Source organism: Rhinichthys klamathensis, unplaced genomic scaffold (genome assembly GCF_029890125.1).
Source record: "Rhinichthys klamathensis goyatoka isolate OS25496 unplaced genomic scaffold, OSU_Roscu_1.1 h1tg000082l_1, whole genome shotgun sequence".
Taxonomy (NCBI): Eukaryota; Metazoa; Chordata; class Actinopteri; order Cypriniformes; family Leuciscidae; genus Rhinichthys; species Rhinichthys klamathensis.
Window position 1 is genome coordinate 3,305,405 of NW_026606624.1, and position 21,631 is coordinate 3,327,035.

Below are 21,631 nucleotides of genomic sequence, written 5' to 3' on the forward strand. Positions count from 1 at the left end.
ATAAATCTTCTTTCTAGAGAGGACAAATCTGACAAGCCCACTGTTTGCAGGCCTGCACACCCACAACCCCAAAGGCCTTATTCAGGACAAACGAGCACACTGACAGCAACAGTGAGACGTGAACGGACATGTGTGAGAAGACACACAGAAGTAGCAGAATAGATGTGTGCTGTGCTCAAATACAAATTCGCTTGTCTACTACCAGCTGTCAGCGTCAGTATTAATACTTCTTTCGAATGAACATCTCAATTTGAAATACAAAAACAACTGTAAAGATTTAGCTAGATAAAAAGATTAACTGTTCCCTGAGCTGACCTTCCGTGCTGAACATGATGAATTTATCATGACGTGTCCGCTGTCCGGTCAGACGGGCAACAAGTTAAAGTCTTACTTTTAGTGTTTAAAAGTATCAAATTCAACGCATCAAATTTCCTCTCAGGTCAGGCTGAGTGACTGGGTGGGAGCAGGGTCAGAGGTCCCCTAACCACCTCAAAGGACAACGTTGTCAAAGCGAGCTCCAATGAGATGGGAATTGGGACCCCCGAATGCCCAACTAACTAGTTGTTAAAGGATTAGTTCACTCCAGAATTAAAATTTCCTGATAATTTACTCACACCCATGTCATCCAAGATGTTCATGTCTTTCTTTCTTCAGTCGAAAAGAAATTAAGGTTTTTGAGGAAAACATTCCAGGATTTTTCTCCATATAGTGGACTTCAACTGGGACCAACGAGTTGCGATGCTCGTCCACAACTTCACGCATTACGCAATCACGTTGGAAAGGTCACGTGTGATGAAGGCAGAAGGTAGGGTAGGGCGAAAAACTCAGTACAGTACTTCGCTACAGTAAACACTTGGTCGGTACTTCCGCCTACATCACGGATGACCACCAACTGGACTAAATAATGTGTAAAGTCATGAACGCGCATTGCAGAGCTAATGCAAGACGAGCATTTGTGGTTATATAATTTTTTTTTTTTCAATTCGCTAGATAAGACCCTTATTCCTCGGCTGGGATCGTGTAGAGCTCTTTGAAGTATGGATGCACCGAATATTCGGCCACCGAAAATTTTCGGCCGAAAGACTTTTATCACCGAAACAATACGGCCGAAATGTTGTGATGACGCAAACAGAAACCGCGACCTGCACGTGCTTGTCTGAAGCAACATGTCTGCGGTGTGGACGTATTTCAGTATATCTGAACCCGCGAGGAGACGGAAGCCTTGTTTATACTTTCGCCTGCCTCAGCAGCGCGAGTCTCCACAGACAGCGCGCGCACCTCTCCAAACGGTCGAGGCGTTTATACTTGACGCGCTCGCCGTTGTACTATTCTTTGAAACGACAGGGGACGACTCAAGTAACTGTCCTCTAACCATCACGAATCGGTGAGAAGAAGAAAGATAAACACGTGACAATGTTTATTTTTTAGTATACCACCACCAATACAAAAATAATTATGTAAAACCCAGTAAACCCTGAGATTATTACTTGTGACATTACAAAAAATATGTATATGGGAACAAGTATGTATACAACTAAATTAACGCTCTCTTAAATATTTTCTAATTTCACTAAACATATTTCATTAAGTTTCGTGTACATTTGTATTAAACCTGGACCTTTGTTCATTAAAAAAGGCTTTTTATGCTATTGTATGCTCATTTTTTAAAATGTAAGCAACTAATTTAGACGTGCAAACTGGGTGCTGGTGTGATGAGAAGTCCTTGTTCGGCTTTGTTTTTATGAGAGAACATTTAATTTTAAAACCTTTCTGCAGGCCAGTAGATTATTATTTAATGTACACATGAGTGGGGTCAAGTTAAACATTTTAGTTTGAATTTTATTTTATACTGTGCATTGTTGCAATGTGCTAAATAAATATTTGCATAATTTGTAATTGATTTATTCTTTGAAATTTATGTCCCTTCCTGCTTCATGCAAATGCTTCATTCATCCCATGGTACTACTAACTAAACACCTTGAGAATGAACGCAGGGTTAGATCTGGCCCCTGGGATTAACATGACAGGTTGACTGCAATTAAATGTTTAAAAAAAATTAAAACATATGTTTACTCTTTTAAATTTAGTCAAGTTTGTACACAGTCATAGCCATAATTAAATGCAATGGTACTAATAATTGGAATAATTTCTTTCGGTGTTTCGGTTTTCGGCCTTGGTTTCCTCTTTTTCGGTTTTCGGTTTCGGCCAAGAATTTTCATTTCGGTGCATCCCTACTTTGAAGCTGCATTGAAACTGCGATTTAGACCTTCAACCCGTTGGTCCCCGTTGAAGTCCATTATTGGGAAAAATCCTGGAATGTTTTCCTCAAAAAGCTTAATATCTTTTTGACTTAAGAAAGAAAGACATGAACATCTTGGATGACATGGGGGTGAGTAAATTATCAGGAAATTTTAATTCTGGAGTGAACTAATCCTTTAATGTTTGTTTCAGAGCTTAGTAGGGAGTAAGTAAGGACAGGATAAAAATAATGCTTTCAAGTTTTGGAGAAGATTAGCATATTAACAGTACAAATTGTCAAGGTGGAGTAAACAGCTGCATTATAAGTGCCCCATCCTGAACAAACATGGGAATTAATATACCAGTAAAACAATTAAGATAACAACACTAATATAAAAGTGTTTCACAAGGCTATGATCAAATAATGCAGTGATAAAATAATGTCCAACTGTTATTTGTTGGCTCAGTTATGTTGGCCCATAAAATCCAAAGCATTTAAACAGGTTAACTGATGTGTGGGTTGAATGTTTATTATGTGAATATAAACAAACTTTGACTAAACCACTCAATTCATATGGATTCGTTTTAAGATCTCTTTAAGAACGTTTTGAAACGTCAAAGTGGTAGTTGCGTAGACTGTCAATGGAGAGTGCAGAACTGGCTCAGATTTTATTAAAAATATCTTTATTTGTGTTTCGAAGATGAACGAAAGTCTTACGGGTTTGGATTTAAAGTCTTACAAGGGTGAGTCAATTATGACAGAATTTTCATTTTTGGATCAAATTAACCCTTTAAATAATGTGTCTAAGAAACACAGTGTTTAAAGCAATTAGTCAACTAGTCGGTAAAGTCACAATGTAACACTCTGTGACGAACATCTGTGTGAAACAGATTATTGAGAAAAATAAGGGCAGTTCTACCCATCAGCTGTTAATTGGATGGAGGGAGACCTGAATGCAAACTTGCAAAATTGTAAGAAAGGACCAGGGTTTCATCAACAAAGAAATGGAAGTCGTTTTCATGGGATCAAAAATATGAGCCCAAAATTGAGCTTTATAAAAAAAAATCTATAGATGAACAGTTCACAATAAGATCCATAAGATCTATTTAGAAAATGGATAGGATGAATTTCCACATACCAACTTTAAGATGACCAGTATTTTTGAAAAGATATGGAAATTCTTTTAAAATTGCTCATTTAAATTAGACGCATAACAGAAATGCGTGCAACAGAAAACCCAGTGATCTGTCAATGTCTTTGCCAGAGCAAATGACAGCTGAAATTAATGTTTTTTTTAACCACACGACTATTTGTGACGCACAGATTCATAGTATATCATCTACACAAAAGAACAGAATCATCCTCATCTGACAAGATGAAAAAACAAACCTGGAATAGAAAAGCAACTCATTGGCGCGTGAGACATGGCCTCAGGCTGAGCACTGGAGATCGGTGCGTGCTTTTCACATTGAGCTCAAAGGTCTTGTTAAAACACTGATGCTAAACTGCTGTCACAATGCTACGTCCTCCCTTTGTCTGCACACTATTGTGTACCAGATATGCAAACAGGAGAAAACATCCTATTGTAAGATCTCATTCTGGATCAAAGATAAACCTCAGCCTGTCAAAACATACATTTACACTCACTAGCTGGAACAGACCATAAAAGTGTCCATTAACTTCAGTCAGTGGTCTTATCATATTAGAGTTTCTTCAAAATGGTGCAAAACTAGAACACATCTGAAGAATTTTAAAACAAGCTTCAAACTTGAGCTTCATAGAGACATGGCAATGTTAAAAGCGTCAAGTGTCCAATGTCATGCCCCTGCTCAGCTTCTGAACAGGGAACTCGGAGAGAGGAACAGAGAGCCATCAATACAACGGCTGATCAAAGTGTTACATCAAACAGTGCACACTCACAGAAGTCTTTCAACCACCTCTTTTCATCTATTTACACTTCAGCATCTGTGTCATAATCACGCTCAGGGTGGAAAAAGACTACATTTTAATTTAATGAATTTAATTAATTCGTACATCTGTAACCCTGCACTAAACAGATGCTCTGTGTTTTTCTGGCAGTGCAGCACCAGCTAAAGCAACATGCGTCCACAGCTCACATTATGTGACTTCAATGCTTCTAACCACAGTAAAGGCGACAGAAGGTATTGTGGGATATCAAAAGAGGGTTCTGGTGGTTTCCTGTAACCATCAGCCGATATTAGGAATTAGACCACATTCAATATCTGATACAAGACTGATTCTTGAATACTGTCTGGAACAAAACAGTTAAAAACTAAGTATAGTTTACATATCAAGGAATTATTGTGATTCAACATGTTCTTCCATTTTCTCTCAAAATGCGCATTTGTCATTTGTCAGATAAAAGAAAAAGAAAAAAAAGATTGTGCCATTATGCCTTATATATATATATATTATAAAAAACGGACAAATCAAGCAGTTCAATAATGAATAAATAGAGTGTACGGATGGTTATTTTAAGCTCCATCTATTTAATTGTCACCAAGCCATCATTTGGTGTATTAAATGCACTAATATTTTTTTTCCTGTAGTTATAGTAGTATGCTGCTGCTAATAGGACAGTCTTAAAATTAGGGGGAAAATTGAAGTCTTAATTAGAGAAATTAGATCATAATTAAAAATAATCTTTATCATTTGTATGATGTGTGTAAATATCACGATTGTGACAGAAAACTATTTATAAGCACAGTTAAATTATATACAAAACATACATCTCACAAGAGCTTGTGATTTGTTGAACTCAAATGGAGTGAAATATGGAAAGATCTTCAGGAAAAAGATATGACTTTGATACTCCCTGATTTTATTTATTTATTTCAATAAATATGTAGTGACCAAACACAGTGGACACATTAAAAAGAGGCAGCCAACTACATAGTAGTGATCATCTCTGATTACTTAAGAGTGGAATTAAAACAAATCGAACGGCGGGTAACGTAAAGTTGTGAAACCTGTTTTGTTCCATGTCTCAAGATCAGTGAACAGGACTGTAGTAGTTTATCCTTTTTTTTATCAGATGAGATCAGTCTGAGATAACAGTAACAGGAACACTAAATTAGTCAAAACAGCCAATAATCTGTGACTGAGCTATGTTTATAGTGAAGTCGGTTCAAATCAAATCAGTTCAAATACATATGGCCGAAACAGTTGGCCTCCGGCAGTGATGCTGATTTAATGACACGACTGAACAAACGACAGCAGCAAACTGAACAAAATATCACATTTGACTGACTCCTCGTGACGAGTCGTGGGAAAATCATCTCTTCATTCACACAATCTCCATATTTTCCTTCATACTGATTTATAGCCGACATCTTAAGCAAATTGAGTTCTATTTATAGTTTCATAGTGAGTAATAGTTCATTTTTAAGTTACAGATCTAAAACTAGTTGAGGGGCTAACGTAACGTTACAAGAGAGACACCGCGCTAACTTCTCGTGTCAAAACTTGGTTAATTTTCCAAAAGAAAGATTCAAACTTACTTTTTCCCAGCCATTTCTTCTCACATTGTACGGTTAAACCACAAAAAAGTATAAAAGGATAGCGTAAAGACGGTAAAACTTTATCTCCTCGGTCTGTCGGACGTCCTGCGCGAGGGCTTCGTGATATGTTCAGAGTCCTGAATGCTCGCGCGCCTGTGCTGGCTGCGTGCGCGTGAGCTGGTCTGGATGGCTGGGGGGTGTCTCGTGAGCACCGCTCGCTCTCTCTCTCCACCCCCCTACACACAGATACTGCAACTCCAGTTTACCTGGCTGACACGGAGTAAACGTGACGCCCAAAAAGTTTAGTAAAACAAACTACATGTGGTGGAGAGTTTTTGTGTTGGTTTATACTGCAAGACAGGTGCAAATTCAGGTGGAGTTGGATTCGTATATTTGATTGCCTGAAGGGATTTACAGAATATCGGATTATTCAGAAAGCGCCACCTGCTGGCGAATAAGGCAACACAACGGAGCACAAAATGTTTCTCAGTTATGATATCCTTCTGAAAAAGCTATCCTTTCTTTTTTTCAATGGTATCCCATCATGGCTCAAATGGGGTTCAGCTGATGTAGCTGACCAGCCACATGGTCTACTATAGGTAAACAAAAACCACTGAAACTAACACCATGCAGGGAAAATAAGACCAGCAAACCAGCTTAGATTGGGTTTCAAAAACAAGATGAGAGACCTGGACCCGCATACATATCTTTTATAAGTAAAACATACAAATTTAGAATATTCATAAAAGGCAAAAAAACAAACAAAAAAAACTATAGTTTTATAGGCTGGTTTAAATGGTCTCCCAGTTTGGATAAAGTCTTCGGATGGTCTCACAGTCTGATGAGCTTAAAAGTGCCCAAAACCCCTGCAATCAAAAGTAGCCAACAGACAAACATGAGAGACCAGTAAAAACCAGTAAATTAGTTTTAGACTGGTTTTAGTTGTTCCCTATAACAAAAATATATATATGGGGAATATGAAAAAGGCGTAAACCTGGGTATTTAACACTTTATTCACCAACTACTGTACCTTCATTGCTTTCCATTTTTTAAGCCAATGGAAAACATCAAAAGGGGAAGGAATTGGTTTGTGATGACACCTACACAGATATTTGCATTTAACTATTATAATAACACATCATTACTCCAACACTGTTTAGTATGTTATTCATAAGTGCATTCAGATAAACATAAAACATTTGTTAGACTGAGGGTGCTCTTTTTTCAGAACAGTCACGAAGAGAAACTCCCATATATTCAGTCTGGTAAAAATATAGGCAACTAATATTTACATTAATTGCACATACATTCAAATACATATTATGCAGCATTCAGTTCCAAGTGTTAACTTACAGTAGCACCATGTTTCAAAAAGCAACATTTCCATGAACGGAGTCACATAAGTTGGTGACATTATTATTATAGCACAACATGTGTAAAGTATCATGACGTTTCCTTGGGATTTTCAGTTTGAGAGTAATATTACAATATCCACAGCAGCAACGAAGTCAGAGCACGTCGGCCCTGTATTTAACACAGTATCAGAGTCCCACATCACAGTCTTACAGGAATAATAAAGGAGTAGTGTGTTTATAGGTGACAAGTTTATATCTCAATGATGAGCCATGTGAGTTTTCTTGTCTTATGAGAACAGTGAAGGTGACTGATCTTAGCCACGAAATGTTAGGTGCCGGGTTGGATAGAGATTGGCTCATTTAAAAAAAAAAAACTCCATCGAAGTCCCTTATGGTAAAAAGTTTCCATGGTAGAAGTCTTTCATTAAAAAGTTCCCAAAAATGTAGTGAATCAAAAACTGTAAATAGAAAAATGCGTTGAGAGAGAAAATGAGATGGCCACACTGATATGACTCTCTCCGAATCCACACTTCATAATAGCTGGACGTTTGCAGAGTTTACTTGCTGTCCTCGGGTCAGAAGTTCATCAGTCCACATTCCTCACCTCTGTGCATCATTCACAGTGGATAGTAGGGATAAACTAACCTACCCATCCTTCCCAAATTTGGCCCCTGTGTAAACAGACAATAAAAATATCTTACTTCTGATAACAGGAGTCTAGGTTTGAGCAAAGTAAGAACAACATAAAGACAAAAGAAAGTCATGTACAAAACGAGGACAAAGTGTAATTATGGCAGTGGGGCGGTCTACACCACTCTGTACTTTGTTAACACACTTTTTCTTATCAGTAATGAAGGACTCTTGTCGTCACGTGTGCATCTAAAGGAATGTCCGGAGAATTGAAAAGCTGCTCATGCAGCGAGGGACAGCATGCACATACACTGTATGACAGAGGGAGGAGGACTACTGAGGATTAGTGCTGATAACTGGCTGGCTGAATTATATTAAGCAGATGGTGTGTACAACAAACTCACATTGATTTGGAGGATGGTTTCTTCACTTTTGGCCTCTTTCGACGATGAAGGGGCCTGAAGCATGTGGAGAACACACAAGTTGGGTTTTCATTTTTTATGGGGACTTTCCATAGACAATGACTTTTATATTGTACAAACTGTATGTTCTATCCCCTATAACGCTCTCTACTCCTAAACACAACCCTAAAAAAACAAAAAACTTTTTATTATATTTATTGTATTACCATCCTCTCCATAGCCATAATGGTTTTTATACTGTTCATGTGTATAAAATGGTGTCCTCATAAACCATGTTTATGTTGTAATACCCATGTCATTATATACATTTGTGACCTCATAAACCACATATAGGCTACACACACACACACACACACACACACAACACAGATAGGACATTATTTATTTCCCAAGATTCAGATCTGTTAAAGCCTTTATAACTAACTTTTAGGGCTGGGCAAGTTAACGCGTTATTATCGCGTTAACGCATTTATTAATTAATGCCGACAATTTTATATCGCACGTTAACGCAGTTTTTTTTTTTTTTTAATTATTTTGAAAGTCCGTTGCTCACTGGCTCTGAATACACATAGGCCTACAGTCAAACCATGGATCACAGGAGGGGTGGGATGTTGGTCAGCCAGGAAATAACCCACCCAAACAAGCAGTGGAGGGGCTTTGGCAGGTTCTCTCAGGTGAACAGAAAGGGAGACAGCGCTCCGCGAGTGAATGACAGGCGCTCTATGGATATAGTAACCATGGCAATGGCTTCTGTGCGCTACCTACGCAGCTGTAGCCTTTTTAACCTAAATTAAAATTATACATAACTTTACCTGATAGGCCTGCGTTTAGTTTAGTGGAGATGCGCTGTCATATGAATTCCCTTCTGTTGATGACGTCCTGATAACTATTTAGATTGTGGAAACTCACAAACAGCGAGCCGAGGATCAGTCTCTCTTCCAATGATTTGTGCTGCGCGTCGTCAATTCAACTTCGGCAACGGGAGGGCGCGGGCGCGTGCGTGAGGCGAGCATGACCGCAACAGTTTCACAGTGAACACACTCGCTTGTCGCACTACCTTGTCGGTTCTAGCAATCACAGCGCTTGCGGTACGCGTATAATTGACGCATTGTTACATTTTTGGAGAGGTGCACGTCAGGGTACGCGCGCTACACACAGCAGGTACGTAGCTACGCCGTGAGTTCGACGCAGAAGTATAAATTGGGCTTTACATCTGTTTAATGTAATTTTAGTGTACGTGGGAAACCATGTCATGACAAAACCTAAGCTACTATCAGAGAAGTAACGTTGGTCGACTTATATCTGTAGTAGTGGTCATGACCTCTGACTACATAGACTGTTTCTGCTGCTCCCTGATAAAAGATACCTGTTGATACCTGTTCAGAAAAAAAAAACAAGAAAGCTGGACTCGTTTTAACAAGCTAGATACAAGGTAATGCCCTGGCAGTGGCATAGCTTTGTTTTAATATTTGATTTGATTACATTAATGTTTAAGTTGAGATTTACAATAAATATTTTATTGCTACTGTGTAAAGGGAATACTGCTGGTATAAAGCACCTTATTTGTTTAAAGTATTGGCAAACCACATGTTATTGCACTTTTGTGTATATAGCAGTACATTTAAATCAAAAGTGCGCAATACACTAGACACTATTCACTCTTGCGCGTAACAATGTGATTAATCGCGATTAATCGCAATACCGTAAAACTTCAAATAATAACCGAGTCCCAAATAGACGCCTGTCTCTTTTACACGCCTGGTGTGGCTGCAGGTTTGGGTAAATAAAGGCCGGTCTCAAATAGAGGCCGGGTCTGTTTTTTAGTTTCGGGTTGTATTTAATCCTCTAAAACCGCCAGATCGCCCGCTAAAACACATTTTTGTCCCTTCAAAGCCTTTTTTTTTATCGGATGAGTGATGTAGAATAGAATGACTGCTGCGCTTGACAGGGCGCGTTACGAGCAGAGAGAGAGAGAGAGAGAGAGAGAGAGAGAGAGAGAGAGAGAGAGAGAGAGAGAGAGAGAGAGAGAGAGAGAGCGCCCCGACCGCGCGCGCGCACTCTCCCGTCTTCAAACAACGAGCGCTGTCCTGCTCTCTCTCCCTCGCGCATATTACAGTTTTTCTCAAATGCTAAAACACATTTCACAAACGTTTCCTCCATGTTCCCCAATGTCTAAACACAACACCCTTTTCTAAAGCTACATAAACACAACCACACCTTCTCACTTCAAAACTCAAACTTTCACACCAAAAGAGCAGCTCGAAGCTTTCAAAAATGTAAACACTATACACATCATTACACACTACAGCAAAACAATTGAAAACACAATGCTCAATTTGTGAGAAGGTTCTTTGTTTCATAACTGCCAATGCATATTTTTAGAAACTTTACAGTAATGGATCTTCTTAGATCTCTGCAGAGGATTAGGCATTTAGATTTGTGAGTTTCATATGAAGAGTATAAATTCTGCATGTACACTACTGTAACACAACTCAATGCAAAAACAGAATCTATTGCACACAACAGTACTCTTGAAAACATGATCAGGGTGTGAAGTTTTTTATTTACTTTATTCACACCACACACACACCACAATCACTGTGCGGCATCGGGCCACATCACAGGCTATATTGTCTCTTGCCAGGCACCGTGGGAAAAACGCCCTGGAATGGCGAATCCATCCTTCGAAGGCCTCCACTGGGATGTCAACACAGGCCAGCTCCATTGCCCTTAGGAGGTTCTCTCTAGTGTATGGTTGTCTGTCATAAACCTTCCATCTCCACGATGAGAAGAACTCCTCTATAGGGTTCAGGAAAGGGGAGTAGGGTGGCAGACAGACGTTTAAAAAGTGGTTACTGTTGGTGGTGAACCACTCTCTGATTTGGTTTGTTCTGTGAAAGCGTACATTGTCCCAAATGATCACATAAATGCTCCTCTAGGAAGGTGAGGAGACGTTGGGTGTTGTAAGACCCAAGGACAGCATGCCGGTGGACAAGCCCCTCCAAACCCATGGCCGCACAAAGAGTAATATTACCCCCCCCGTTGGCCAGGAACCTCAGTGATGGCTCTTTGGCCAATGATGTTACGGCCTCTTTGCCTTCGTTTCTGCAGGTTGAAGCCAGCCTAATCCAGGAAGAGGTACTCATGAGGTCTAGCCATCGCGTCCAACTGTAATATCCTCTGTGAAAATGTGAAAGTGCACAGGTGTTCAGAACAACAGTCAATCAGGTAGCACAGTATTGTCCAGAAGTACTGTAGGCCACTGAGCAACACAGTATGTCCACTAACTGTACTGTGAACATGGATGTATACTTACTTGCACATACTTGTAACGTAGGTCTTTGTGTCGCGCAGAGTTGCGCTCAAAGGGAACCCTATAGACCTGTTTCATCCGCATCTTTTGGCGCCGGAGAACTCGGTCTATTGTGGCCAAGCTGACATCATCAATGCTCTCAAAGTTGACATTATCGGCAATGACTTTGTCTCTGATCTCCCGGAGTCTAATGAGGTTGTTCTCACGAACCATATCCACAATGAGGGTTTCTTGTGCCACTGTAAATATGGCAACCCTCCCACCTCTATGTGGCATTCTTTCAACTCTAAAGAAAGAAACATGTGTTGACAATACCTGTTGTGTTGTCTGAATGCCCTGATAATGGTGGCCACGGTGAACCTACTCAGGTTTGGACGGACTCTTAGTCCTGCTTCAGCCATTGTCATGCCATGGACAATGACATGGTCAATGACTGTTGCTCGCATCTCGTCCGTAATGATGGTGCGAGGTTGTCTTGCTCTCCCTCCTGGACCTTCTCCTCTTCCTCGTTGGCCTGCTCCTCTTCTTCCATGGCCAGCTCTTCTCCCTCCTCTGACTCGAATTCCTCTTCCCCTGACTCTGCCTTCATCCATTGTGTTTGTTTGTAATCTTCAGCAAACTGTGCACTCTGAACTTGCTTTTATACATGTGGTCACAGCATTAGCAACAAGTGTCTTCAATTTTGAGTCGTTGTGTGTAATGAATGACGCCAGGTGTGTTCATTGTGTTCAAATATTGCTGACTGTGGCAAGCATTTTGCATCACATGAGCTTTCATTTGAGAATATGAGCAGAGTTCTTTTGCAACTTGTGTTTTAGCAAGGAAAAATGTGTTAAGATTTATGAGAACGGAGGATTGTGTTTTGTGAATTGTGTCTTCATGTGAAATGTGTTTATGATATTGGAAAATGATGGCTAGATTTAGTAAATGTGTTTAGACAACTGGTCATTTGATTTAGAGGATTGGCTTTTGTGTTTTAGCATTTGAGAAAAACTGTAATCAAAATCAATTAACGCGATAGTAAAAGGTCGGAAGACCGCAGTTTCACATGGAGCATTTGGAGATTTTTAGAGATTAGAGACAGGCCTATACACTCAATGAACGACATCTCAACACTAAATTATAAAGGCCTGTCTCATATATACGCCTGTCTCAAATACAAGCCGATGCAGTTCGACGATTTGGGTAAATAAAAGCCCGGGCCACTATTTGAAGTTTTACGGTAAATTCATGCGATTAATCGCGATTAATTTTTTTTATCGTTGCCCAGCACTACTAACTTTATAACTAATTAATAAATATGATAGAGTATATAATAATTCTTTGAAGTCCCTTGATAAAAAACTAAGTAAAAACATTAAATATTATTAGAATTTAAATATTTTTCTACTTTTTTTTGTAAAAAGTAATTTATTCAAATGGTTGCAAAGCTGAATTTTTAGCATCATTATAGTCTTCAGTTTCACATGATCCTTCAGAAATCATTCTAATGATCTAAGAGATTTGGTGCTCAAGAAACATTTCCTGTTATTATCAATGTTGAAAACAGTTGTGCTGCTTAATATTTTTATGGGAACCTGATAAATTTTTTCAGGGTTCTTTGATAATATTTAATATAATATTTTTCAGCAGACATATTTAATTGATCAAAAGATAACATTTATAAATGTTACAAAATATTTATATTTCAAATATATACAGACAGAATAAAATATATAAACATGAATAATATTATTTTTTAATCAGCCATAAAATATAAGAATGAAGCCATACCTATAATCGTACAAAGAGTTTCTTTCTTTACCACCTGTAAGAGATATGATGAGTCACTTGGTTATAAATTGTATATTTATTGGTATTATGTTGAAATAACAACATCAAAGCAAAAAATTTCATCAAACACGTGGCATAACTCACCTGTCTCCTGATTGCACTCTCTGTGACCTTTGCAGCTGCGCAGTTTCATGAGCTCCTGGTGCATGTGATTCACCGCATCACGATCGAGCGTGCTCACGCCATTTATCAGCTGCACACAGCAAAAAAAAAAAAAACAGCAGTGGAAATCATGGGGGTTCCCATGACTACTTGACAAATCTTATTAAATTATTAGAAATGGTAAAGGAGATAAAAAGATAAAGATCTACCTGATAAGGATCTGTGTTAAGATCAAAATACTCCAGGAAGCCAGTGGCAAACTCACAAAATAGGAAGTTGTGCGTATCATTGATAGTCCTCAGACACCAGTAAGTGTTATTGTTGGCACTCGTGCAAGCGCAAAACGTCCCCACTGACAACACAAAGACAATTTAAGTGAAATTATTTAACTAAAAAAGTTTTGTGGCATAAAACAACTGGAGTGATGTGCTATGCGGTACTTGTCCAGAAGGGGGCGGTCTGCCAGTGTTGGTTGTCATGTGTGAAGCAGGTGAGGCCAGGCATGCTGCAAGTGTCATTATTACGGAGGCGCTTCAGGAGCTTCCTCAGCTTCTTCCTGCGTTTCTGCTCTTTCATCAGCCACTGTTTCTTATCTTTGGAGGTCATTCCACTTAGATTAAAAGAATAGATGTCTTTACTATCAACTGTCTAAGTGTATGTTAGTTAGATTACAACATTAGGCGTCAATGTGCCTTCCTTGAAGTTAATGACAGATGATGAATGAAAACCTACTTGACTGAATGTATCCGCCCTGATTTGAGTTTGAACAGTGCTCTATTGTTGTACTGATACCTTTAAAGCAAATATTACATGATTATGTCTGTTGTGTGAAAAAGATCAAGCCAACACTTAAGCAGTTAATGAAAGAATGAAAAGCTTACGTGTTTTGGTTGCATTCACACTCTTTTGGTCGAACCTGCTTTAGATGCCCTTTGACCTCTCTGAGGTTCTTTATTTTGGTCTGCAAAGTCTCAATCTAAATAAAGAGCAAAAAGTGGTTGAAAGTAAAACCTAACCCAGCTAACTAAAAAATGTTCTAAGAAGGTTTTGTTAAACGTTTTCTGAATCTTCAAAATGTCCCGTTTTTAAAGTTTTTTTCTTGGTTATACAAATGTTAAGGGAACATTCCATTTTATAAGTTTGCAAACATTATGGGAACTTTACTTTTGAATGTTCTCTGAAAATTCTGAAACAAGTGGTAACGTCTCTGGTTACTTACGTAACCTATGTTCTCTGAATAGGGAACGAGACGCTGCGGAAAGCGCAGTGGGATATCCTCTGGATGTGCCGATTGCCTGAAGCCCTATAGAATCACGCCAATTCATTGGCTGATGGTGCTCGCGCAAAGCTGGCTCCGCCCCGACGCTCTTACGTCGTAGCATGATGAACGCGCGCGCGCCATCTTCTCCTCAGATTTCTCTGCCGAAAAGAAAAACTGTCGGCAGCGCGAGGAGCTTGGCAGCGAACGCAGCGTCTCGTTCCCTATTCAGAGAACATAGGTTACGTAAGTAACCAGAGACGTTCTCTTTCATAGGTTCACTCAACGCTGCGGAAAGCGCAGTGGGAACGAAATACCAAACTCGCCAAGCTAAGCGCTGCCATAACTGGTACCAGACCAAATAATAATAACAACCATGACAGGTTCAAGCAGAAAGAACCTGGGAACCTGGAGTCATGTCAAGATCTAAATTATAGAACCTCACAAAGGTGTGCGGAGAGGACCAACCTGCCGCCACACAAATGTCTTCCAAGAGGGCCCCTCTAAAGAGAGCTTGAGAGGAAGCCACACTTCTGGTGGAATGTGCTCTGATGCTAAGAGGTGAAGGCAAACCACGCACCTCGTAAGCCAGCGAAATAGCATCCGTTACCCAGTGGGAAATCCTTTGCTTTGATGCTGCAAGCCCGCGGCGGCCAGCACCAAAACATACCAAGAGCTGGTTTGATTTCCTCCAACCGCCTGAGCGATCTACATACAACTTCAAAGAACGGACCGGGCAGAGCAAGTTAAGTTTCCTTTCTTCCTCAGAGGCAAAAGGAGGAGGGTGGAAAGCGTTAAGGTTAACAACCTGAGAGCGGAACGCCGTGGAAAGAACCTTGGGTACATACCCCGACCTCGGCCTCAAAGTAACCCTAACCAGGCCAGGAGCGAAGTCCAAGCATGACTCACTAATAGAGAGAGCCTGCAAATCCCCCATCCGCTTTAATGAAGATAAAGCTAACAAAAGAGCAACCTTAAGAGTCAGAATCCGCTCAGGGGCTGACTCCAAGGGCTCGAAGGGAGCCTCTGACAAACCCTCCAGGACGACTGACAGGTCCCACGAGGGAACACTAGGGGGGCGAGCCGGTTTTAGGCGCCTAACCCCACGCATGAAGGCCGAAACTAACCTCAGTTTCCCCAAGGGAATCTCATCTGATTCTCTATGAGCGGCAATAGCTGCGACATATACTCTGAGAGTGGTAGCGGCCGCTCCGGAAGCAAACTTTTCCTGCAGGAATTCCAGCACTGTGCCTACTGGGCAGTTAACTGGGTTCCTATCATGTGCTAAGCACCATGCCTCGAACACCCTCCACTTGGAGGAATATAGCCTCCTCGTCGAAGGGGCTCTAGCATTCGCAATGGTCTCCTGAACGTCAGTTGGGAGATCAAAGCTTAAAGGTAACGGCCTCTGATAGGCCAAACGTACAGCTTCCAAATGTCGGGGCGAGGATGCCATATCCTGCCCTGAAGCTGGGAAAGCAGGTCCTCCCTGACCGGTATCTCCCAGGGGGAGGATTCCAACAGAGGGATCAGCTCCGAAAACCATGGCTGGGACGGCCAGAATGGGGCTACCAGAAGGAGGCGGACTCCGCTCTCCCTCACTCTGGACAGAACCGCCTGGATCAGCTTGATGGGCGGGAAGGCATAGAGTTTCTGCATCGGCCAAGGGTGGGCAACGGAGCTGGAGGGCTCAGAGAGAACCAAAGCGGGCATTGGGACGACTCATGAGATGCAAAGAGGTCCACTTCCGCTTTTCCGAACACCTCCCAGATCAGGGCCACCGTCTGGCGGTTCAACATCCATTCCCCAGACCTGAGCTTCTGCCTCGACAGAAAATCTGCTGCGAGGTTCAGAATCCCTGGGACATGAACTGCTCTCAGAGAGAGGAACTTGTCCTGGGACCACAGGAGAAGGTGACGCGCATGCCTGTCTAGGGTGCGCGATCGTGAACCCCCCTGTCTGTTTACATGGGACACTACTGCCATATTGTCCGTTCTGACAATGACATGGTGTCCTTCGAGGAAAGGGAGAAAGTGGCAAAGAGCCAGGAAGACAGCCCTCAGCTCCAAGCTGTTTATGTGCCACGAGAGGGTCTCGCCAGTCCAAACCCCACACGCTGGCCTGCCCTCGAAAACCGCTCCCCATCCGGTCAGAGAGGCATCCGTCGTAACCATCTGGCGACGGAATACCGCACCCATACCGACTCCTTTCTGAAGGAAGAGGGGGTCCCGCCAGATTGACAGGGCGCGAAAGCAACTGCGCGACACCTTCAATAGGCGAAGGGCTGGCCCCGTGGGCCGAGCCCCTGAGAGCTTCATCCACCACAGAAAAGGTCTCATGTGGAGTAGCCCCAGAGGTAGCACAGGGGAGACCGCGGCCATAAGGCCCAGAAGTCTGCGGCAGGTGCTCACGGAAACATGCTGGCCTAGTGCAAAACGGGACAGACATGTCACCAGACTGGAAATCCGTGCAGGAGCCAAACGGGCCTGCATAAGAACGGAGTCCATGCGTACCCTCAAGAAAACCGTGTTCTGAGCTGGAGTAAGAACGCTCTTCTCCGTATTCAACCTCAAACCGAGAGACTGAATATGACGGAGGACAATGTCCCTGTGGTGAGTCACCAACTCTCTGGAGTGGGCTAAAAGGAGCCAATCGTCCAGGTAGTTGAGTATATGGATGCCCTGGAGCCGCAGCGGGGCCAGAGCAGCATCCATACACTTTGTGAACGTCCTTGGCGCTAGAGCGAGGCCAAAGGGGAGGACCCTGTACTGGTACGCTTTTTCTCCAAAGGCGAACCTGAGGAACTTCCTGTGTCGCCGTACGACCTGGATGTGGAAATAAGCATCCTTGAGGTCTATCGTCACGAACCAGTCCCCCAGCCGGATATGAGATATGATGGCCTTCAGCGTCAACATTTTGAATTTTCCCTTGTAAAGAGAGAAATTCAACCAACGAAGATCTAGTATCGGCCGCAGGCCGCCCCCCTTCTTCGGGACCAGGAAGTAACGGCTGTAGAAGCCCTGTTCGACTTCCCCCGAAGGAATCTCTTCTATCGCCCCCTTCAGCAGAAGGGATGAAATCTCCTGCTGTAGTACAGAAGCCTGAGCGGCGCTGTCGACTACAGTAGGAAAGACCCCGTTGAAGCAGGGGGGGTTGCGACAAAACTGAAGCGTGTAGCCGAGCCGAACTGTGCGAAGGATCCAAGGCAATACCCCTGGTAAACGCTCCCATTCTTGAACGAAATGTGATAGAGGGAGAGGAGTGTTGCAGTGCAAGGGACATACCTGAGGTAGGGTGTCGCGCTGGTTCCCATGGGGAGGCGCGGATGACCGTGGAGGAGAGCGCTTGGCGTCCTGACACGTACTGGGGGGTACCACCACCTGGATAGAAGTAACTGGGTCCGCCTGCTCCAGAGGAAAACGAACTGTGCCTCCGAGGAAGCGATTGGCGGGTGTAACGTGCACCGGGAGCGAGGGGAGAAAGCAAGACGCGTCTCCTTCCTCCTGCGCCGGACTGGGTGAAGAGAGTGAAACAGGACCTGCACTTCGAAACACGCTGGGTGGCGAAGGTGACAAGGTTGGATGAGGAGAGCCGGGTGGAGGAGGGCAGAAACGCTTGCGCGGTCTGTCCCAACCTCGTAGATCTGGTGAGGCTCTCCTCCTTCTGACCTGCGGGTCAGGAACGGCTCGAGGAGGCTGGAGCGGCCGATTTGTTGGACCGCTTCAGCTGAAGGCGCTTGTGAGGGCGCTGGCGGGGAAATGGATGACCTCGGGCTCCCCAGACCGTAGTTGGAGGGTGGTGAGCCTGGTCACTCCTGCTAGTAGGGAATTCAGCCCTATGAGCAGAGCGTTCTCGGGTTTGAGAAGGGGAAGGGTTGGAGTCTCTTGGCCCTCTGACCCTCCTGGGCATAAACTGCCTGAACGCGGCCGACTGAGACTTAGCGGCACGGAACTTCTCAACCACCGTGTTGACCGCCTCCCCGAAAAGACCTGAGAGGGAGATAGGGGCATCCAGGAGGAAACTCTTATCCTTGTCTCGGATCTCCGTGAGATTCAACCAGAGGTGGCGCTCTGCAGCAACCGAGCCCGCCATAGAGCGACCAACAGCCCGAGCAGTGTGTTTGGTGCCTCTTAGGGCCAGATCTGTGGCTTTGCGAAGCTCTTTGACAGCTTCGGGCGTCAGTCCCTCTCCTTCATCCATGCCCTTCAAGACGTCCGCTTGGTAGGCTTGAAGGATGGCCATGGTATGCAGGGCCATGCCTGCTTGACCAGCCGCCATGTAAGACTTCCCAATAAGGGAGGAAGTAGTCCTACAAGCCTTGGAAGGAAGAAGGGGACGCGCCTTCCAGGACGGTGCAGACGACGGGGCGAGGTGGTTAGCCAGCGTGTCCTCGACCGCTGGAATAGCGGAATAACCCTGCTCCACAAAACCCACAAGGTTGGTGAAGTCAGCGGCTGCCGCGTTAGTTAGGCGTGCGGAGAAAGGCTGCTTCCAGGATCTGGAGATCTCGTGATGCAGATCGCTGAAAAAGGGCAGCTTTCTTCGCTCTGGCCTAGAATTAGGGCCACGTAGGAACCTCTCGTCGAGTTTGGACGATTGAGACTCGCGGGGCTCATCAGGCCAGTCAATAGAGAGCTTCTCTGTAGCGCGCGACAGCACGTCAATAAGCTCAGTGTAGGCCGGAGTAGGCCGCGCGTCCTGGCCGCTAGGCGGGATAACGTCATCAGCCAAAGCAGGCCCGAAATCCTCGGAGTCGGAGGCTGCAGTGTAAATCACGTCATCCAGACCGAAAGAAACCGATTCGCGGGCTCCCGGGCTGGGACATAAATAATCATGCGCGAATTCAACCGCGCCGCGTGCGTGCTCGGGAGAGGGAGGGAGAGAAAGGGCGAGGCCCGTCTGCTCATACTCAATATCCTCGAGCTCAACATCCGAGCCCCAGGCCGCGGATCCACGAGAGGCCTCAGCAGTCTCGGGAGCGCGACGGGGGGGAACGAATGACTCCTTCTCAAAAACCGCGAGTCTAGAGCGGAGGGTTTTGAGAAGGAGATTGTCACAAAATTTACATTTCGACAATCCCAATACAGCCTCACGCGCATGCGAAAAACCCATACATTTAACACACTTACTGTGAGGGTCGTCGTTCGAGATAAAACGAACGCATGGCGGAGAGCAGCGTCGATAATCCATGACACTTCACTGTAAGGAGAACAGAGTTCCACTTATACCAGTCGCTGAAGTGTCGAGACGAAAGCTGAAGTTGAATTTGAAGAATTCGGGCTCAGAAAAACCGAACGAAGGGCGAGATGTGACCGCTTCGTGAAGGCAGAGAAATCAGAGGAGAAGATGGCGCGCGCGCGTTCATCATGCTACGACGTAAGAGCGTCGGGGCGGAGCCAGCTTTGCGCAAGCGCCATCAGCCAATGAATTGGCGTGATTCTATAGGGCTTCAGGCAATCGGCACATCCAGAGGATATCCCACTGCGCTTTCCGCAGCGTTGAGTGAACCTATGAAAGAGAACATTTTAAAAAAGTTAGACGAACTAAAATGTTTCAACAAAAAGTTCCAGGAATGATGTATAGAAATGTTTTTGTGCTGTTTTGAGAACATTATTAAAGACCAGATAACTTTAAAGGGATAGTTCACTTTGAAATTAATTTTTGATATGTTTTAGCTTACCTCCAGTGCATCCAAGATGTAGGTGTCTTTGTTTCCACAGTATCTTCAATTTTGATAATTTTAGGTAAAACCGTTGTTGTCTGTCAGTCATACAATGGAGGTGAAGGGGGTCCTCCTCAAAGAGCAGTCAAAATTAAACATTATTTAATGACTCGTAAATGTAAGTACACATTGATGCCCTAAGACACGAAACGAGTGGTTTTTGTGAGAAAACGAACAGTATTTATATTGTTTTTACCTCTTGTAACCACAGCCATGTCCAAGTTATCTGAGGGCGCGGACGCTTCCGTGTGTGACGTGTACGCAGACTGGTGCATAGATAAACTAGATGTCACCTTGGCGACGGCAGTTCATTGGAACGAAACCTTAGCCAAGGCGACATCTAGGGTATATATATCTATGCACCAGTCTGCGTACACGTCACACACGGAAGCGTCCGCGCCCTCAGATAACTTGGGCATGGCTGTGGTTACAAGAGGTAAAAACAATATAAATACTGTTCGTTTTCTCACAAAAACCACTCGTTTCGTGTCTTAGGGCATCAATGTGTACTTACATTTACGAGTCATTAAAGGGTCACTCCACCCATTTGCATTAAGAGGTCCATTGTTAGACAACCAGTCATACTATTGAATGGTCGTGCAACATTCTTTCATTTTCCCCTGAGACGAGAGAAATCTACTATTTACCTTTTTCACTTCCTCCTACAATGACGCAAAAATCGTCATTTGACGTCATTGTAGGAGGAAGTGTAAAAAGGGGGGATTTCTGTATAGACTACAAGCACAAATTCCCACCCTTTCAAACCCGCCCATAGGGGGTTGTGCCTAATGCGCTAACAGAGCTATCACAGATCAGTGGGTGGGACTTCACTTGCAGATACTGAAAGCAATATCAGCCATCTTGTTTATAAGCTAAGCTAACAAGCGCTGTGGAGATAGGAAGTTACGACAATGACGGAAGAAACTAAACATGATATGGAAGTAGAGGATTTTGAAATTCTGCTGCTCGAATCCACTCTTCGTGGCTATCTTTACGAGCCGCAATATAGTGAAGAGCAGCTGAGGCTGATGGAGGATCAGGAGGCGGCTGCCTGTCGCGAACGAGGAGCCCGGACTGGGTCGAGCTGAGGCGGGCTGCTGGTGCGTGTGCTCTCGCTGTGCAGACACAGATAGAGTCCGTCTGCTGCAAAGAATTTCAACGATCGCAATTTCTCCTAGACGAAATCTCTGAATCAGACGACCACACGGACGTTTGTGTTGTGATGTGAACCATCCT

The 21,631-nt window shown here is 43.4% G+C and overlaps 2 protein-coding genes across 3 annotated transcripts in view; both read right to left on the reverse strand.

Moving 5' to 3' along the window:
* arhgap46a (Rho GTPase activating protein 46a) overlaps window positions 1–5,948 on the reverse strand; it is a 47,118-nt gene extending 41,170 nt beyond the window's left edge. Inside the window, exon 1 of the mRNA XM_056251517.1 lies at window positions 5,761–5,948. Within this exon, the coding sequence (XP_056107492.1) occupies window positions 5,761–5,774 (14 nt within the window). The 5' untranslated portion in view covers window positions 5,775–5,948. The remainder of the gene's footprint in view (window positions 1–5,760) is intronic.
* Window positions 5,949–6,754: 806 nt separating this feature from the next.
* The window catches only part of sulf2a (sulfatase 2a), a 52,793-nt gene continuing 37,916 nt past the window's right edge, over window positions 6,755–21,631 (reverse strand). For both annotated transcript variants that reach the window (XM_056251524.1, XM_056251525.1), the window contains exons 14-21: window positions 14,297–14,391; window positions 14,148–14,207; window positions 13,856–14,025; window positions 13,625–13,767; window positions 13,398–13,506; window positions 13,254–13,287; window positions 8,150–8,203; window positions 6,755–7,786 (exon numbers count right to left, since the gene is read on the reverse strand). In XM_056251524.1, the coding sequence (XP_056107499.1) occupies window positions 7,756–7,786; window positions 8,150–8,203; window positions 13,254–13,287; window positions 13,398–13,506; window positions 13,625–13,767; window positions 13,856–14,025; window positions 14,148–14,207; window positions 14,297–14,391 (696 nt within the window). In that variant the 3' untranslated portion in view covers window positions 6,755–7,755. The remainder of the gene's footprint in view (window positions 7,787–8,149; window positions 8,204–13,253; window positions 13,288–13,397; window positions 13,507–13,624; window positions 13,768–13,855; window positions 14,026–14,147; window positions 14,208–14,296; window positions 14,392–21,631) is intronic.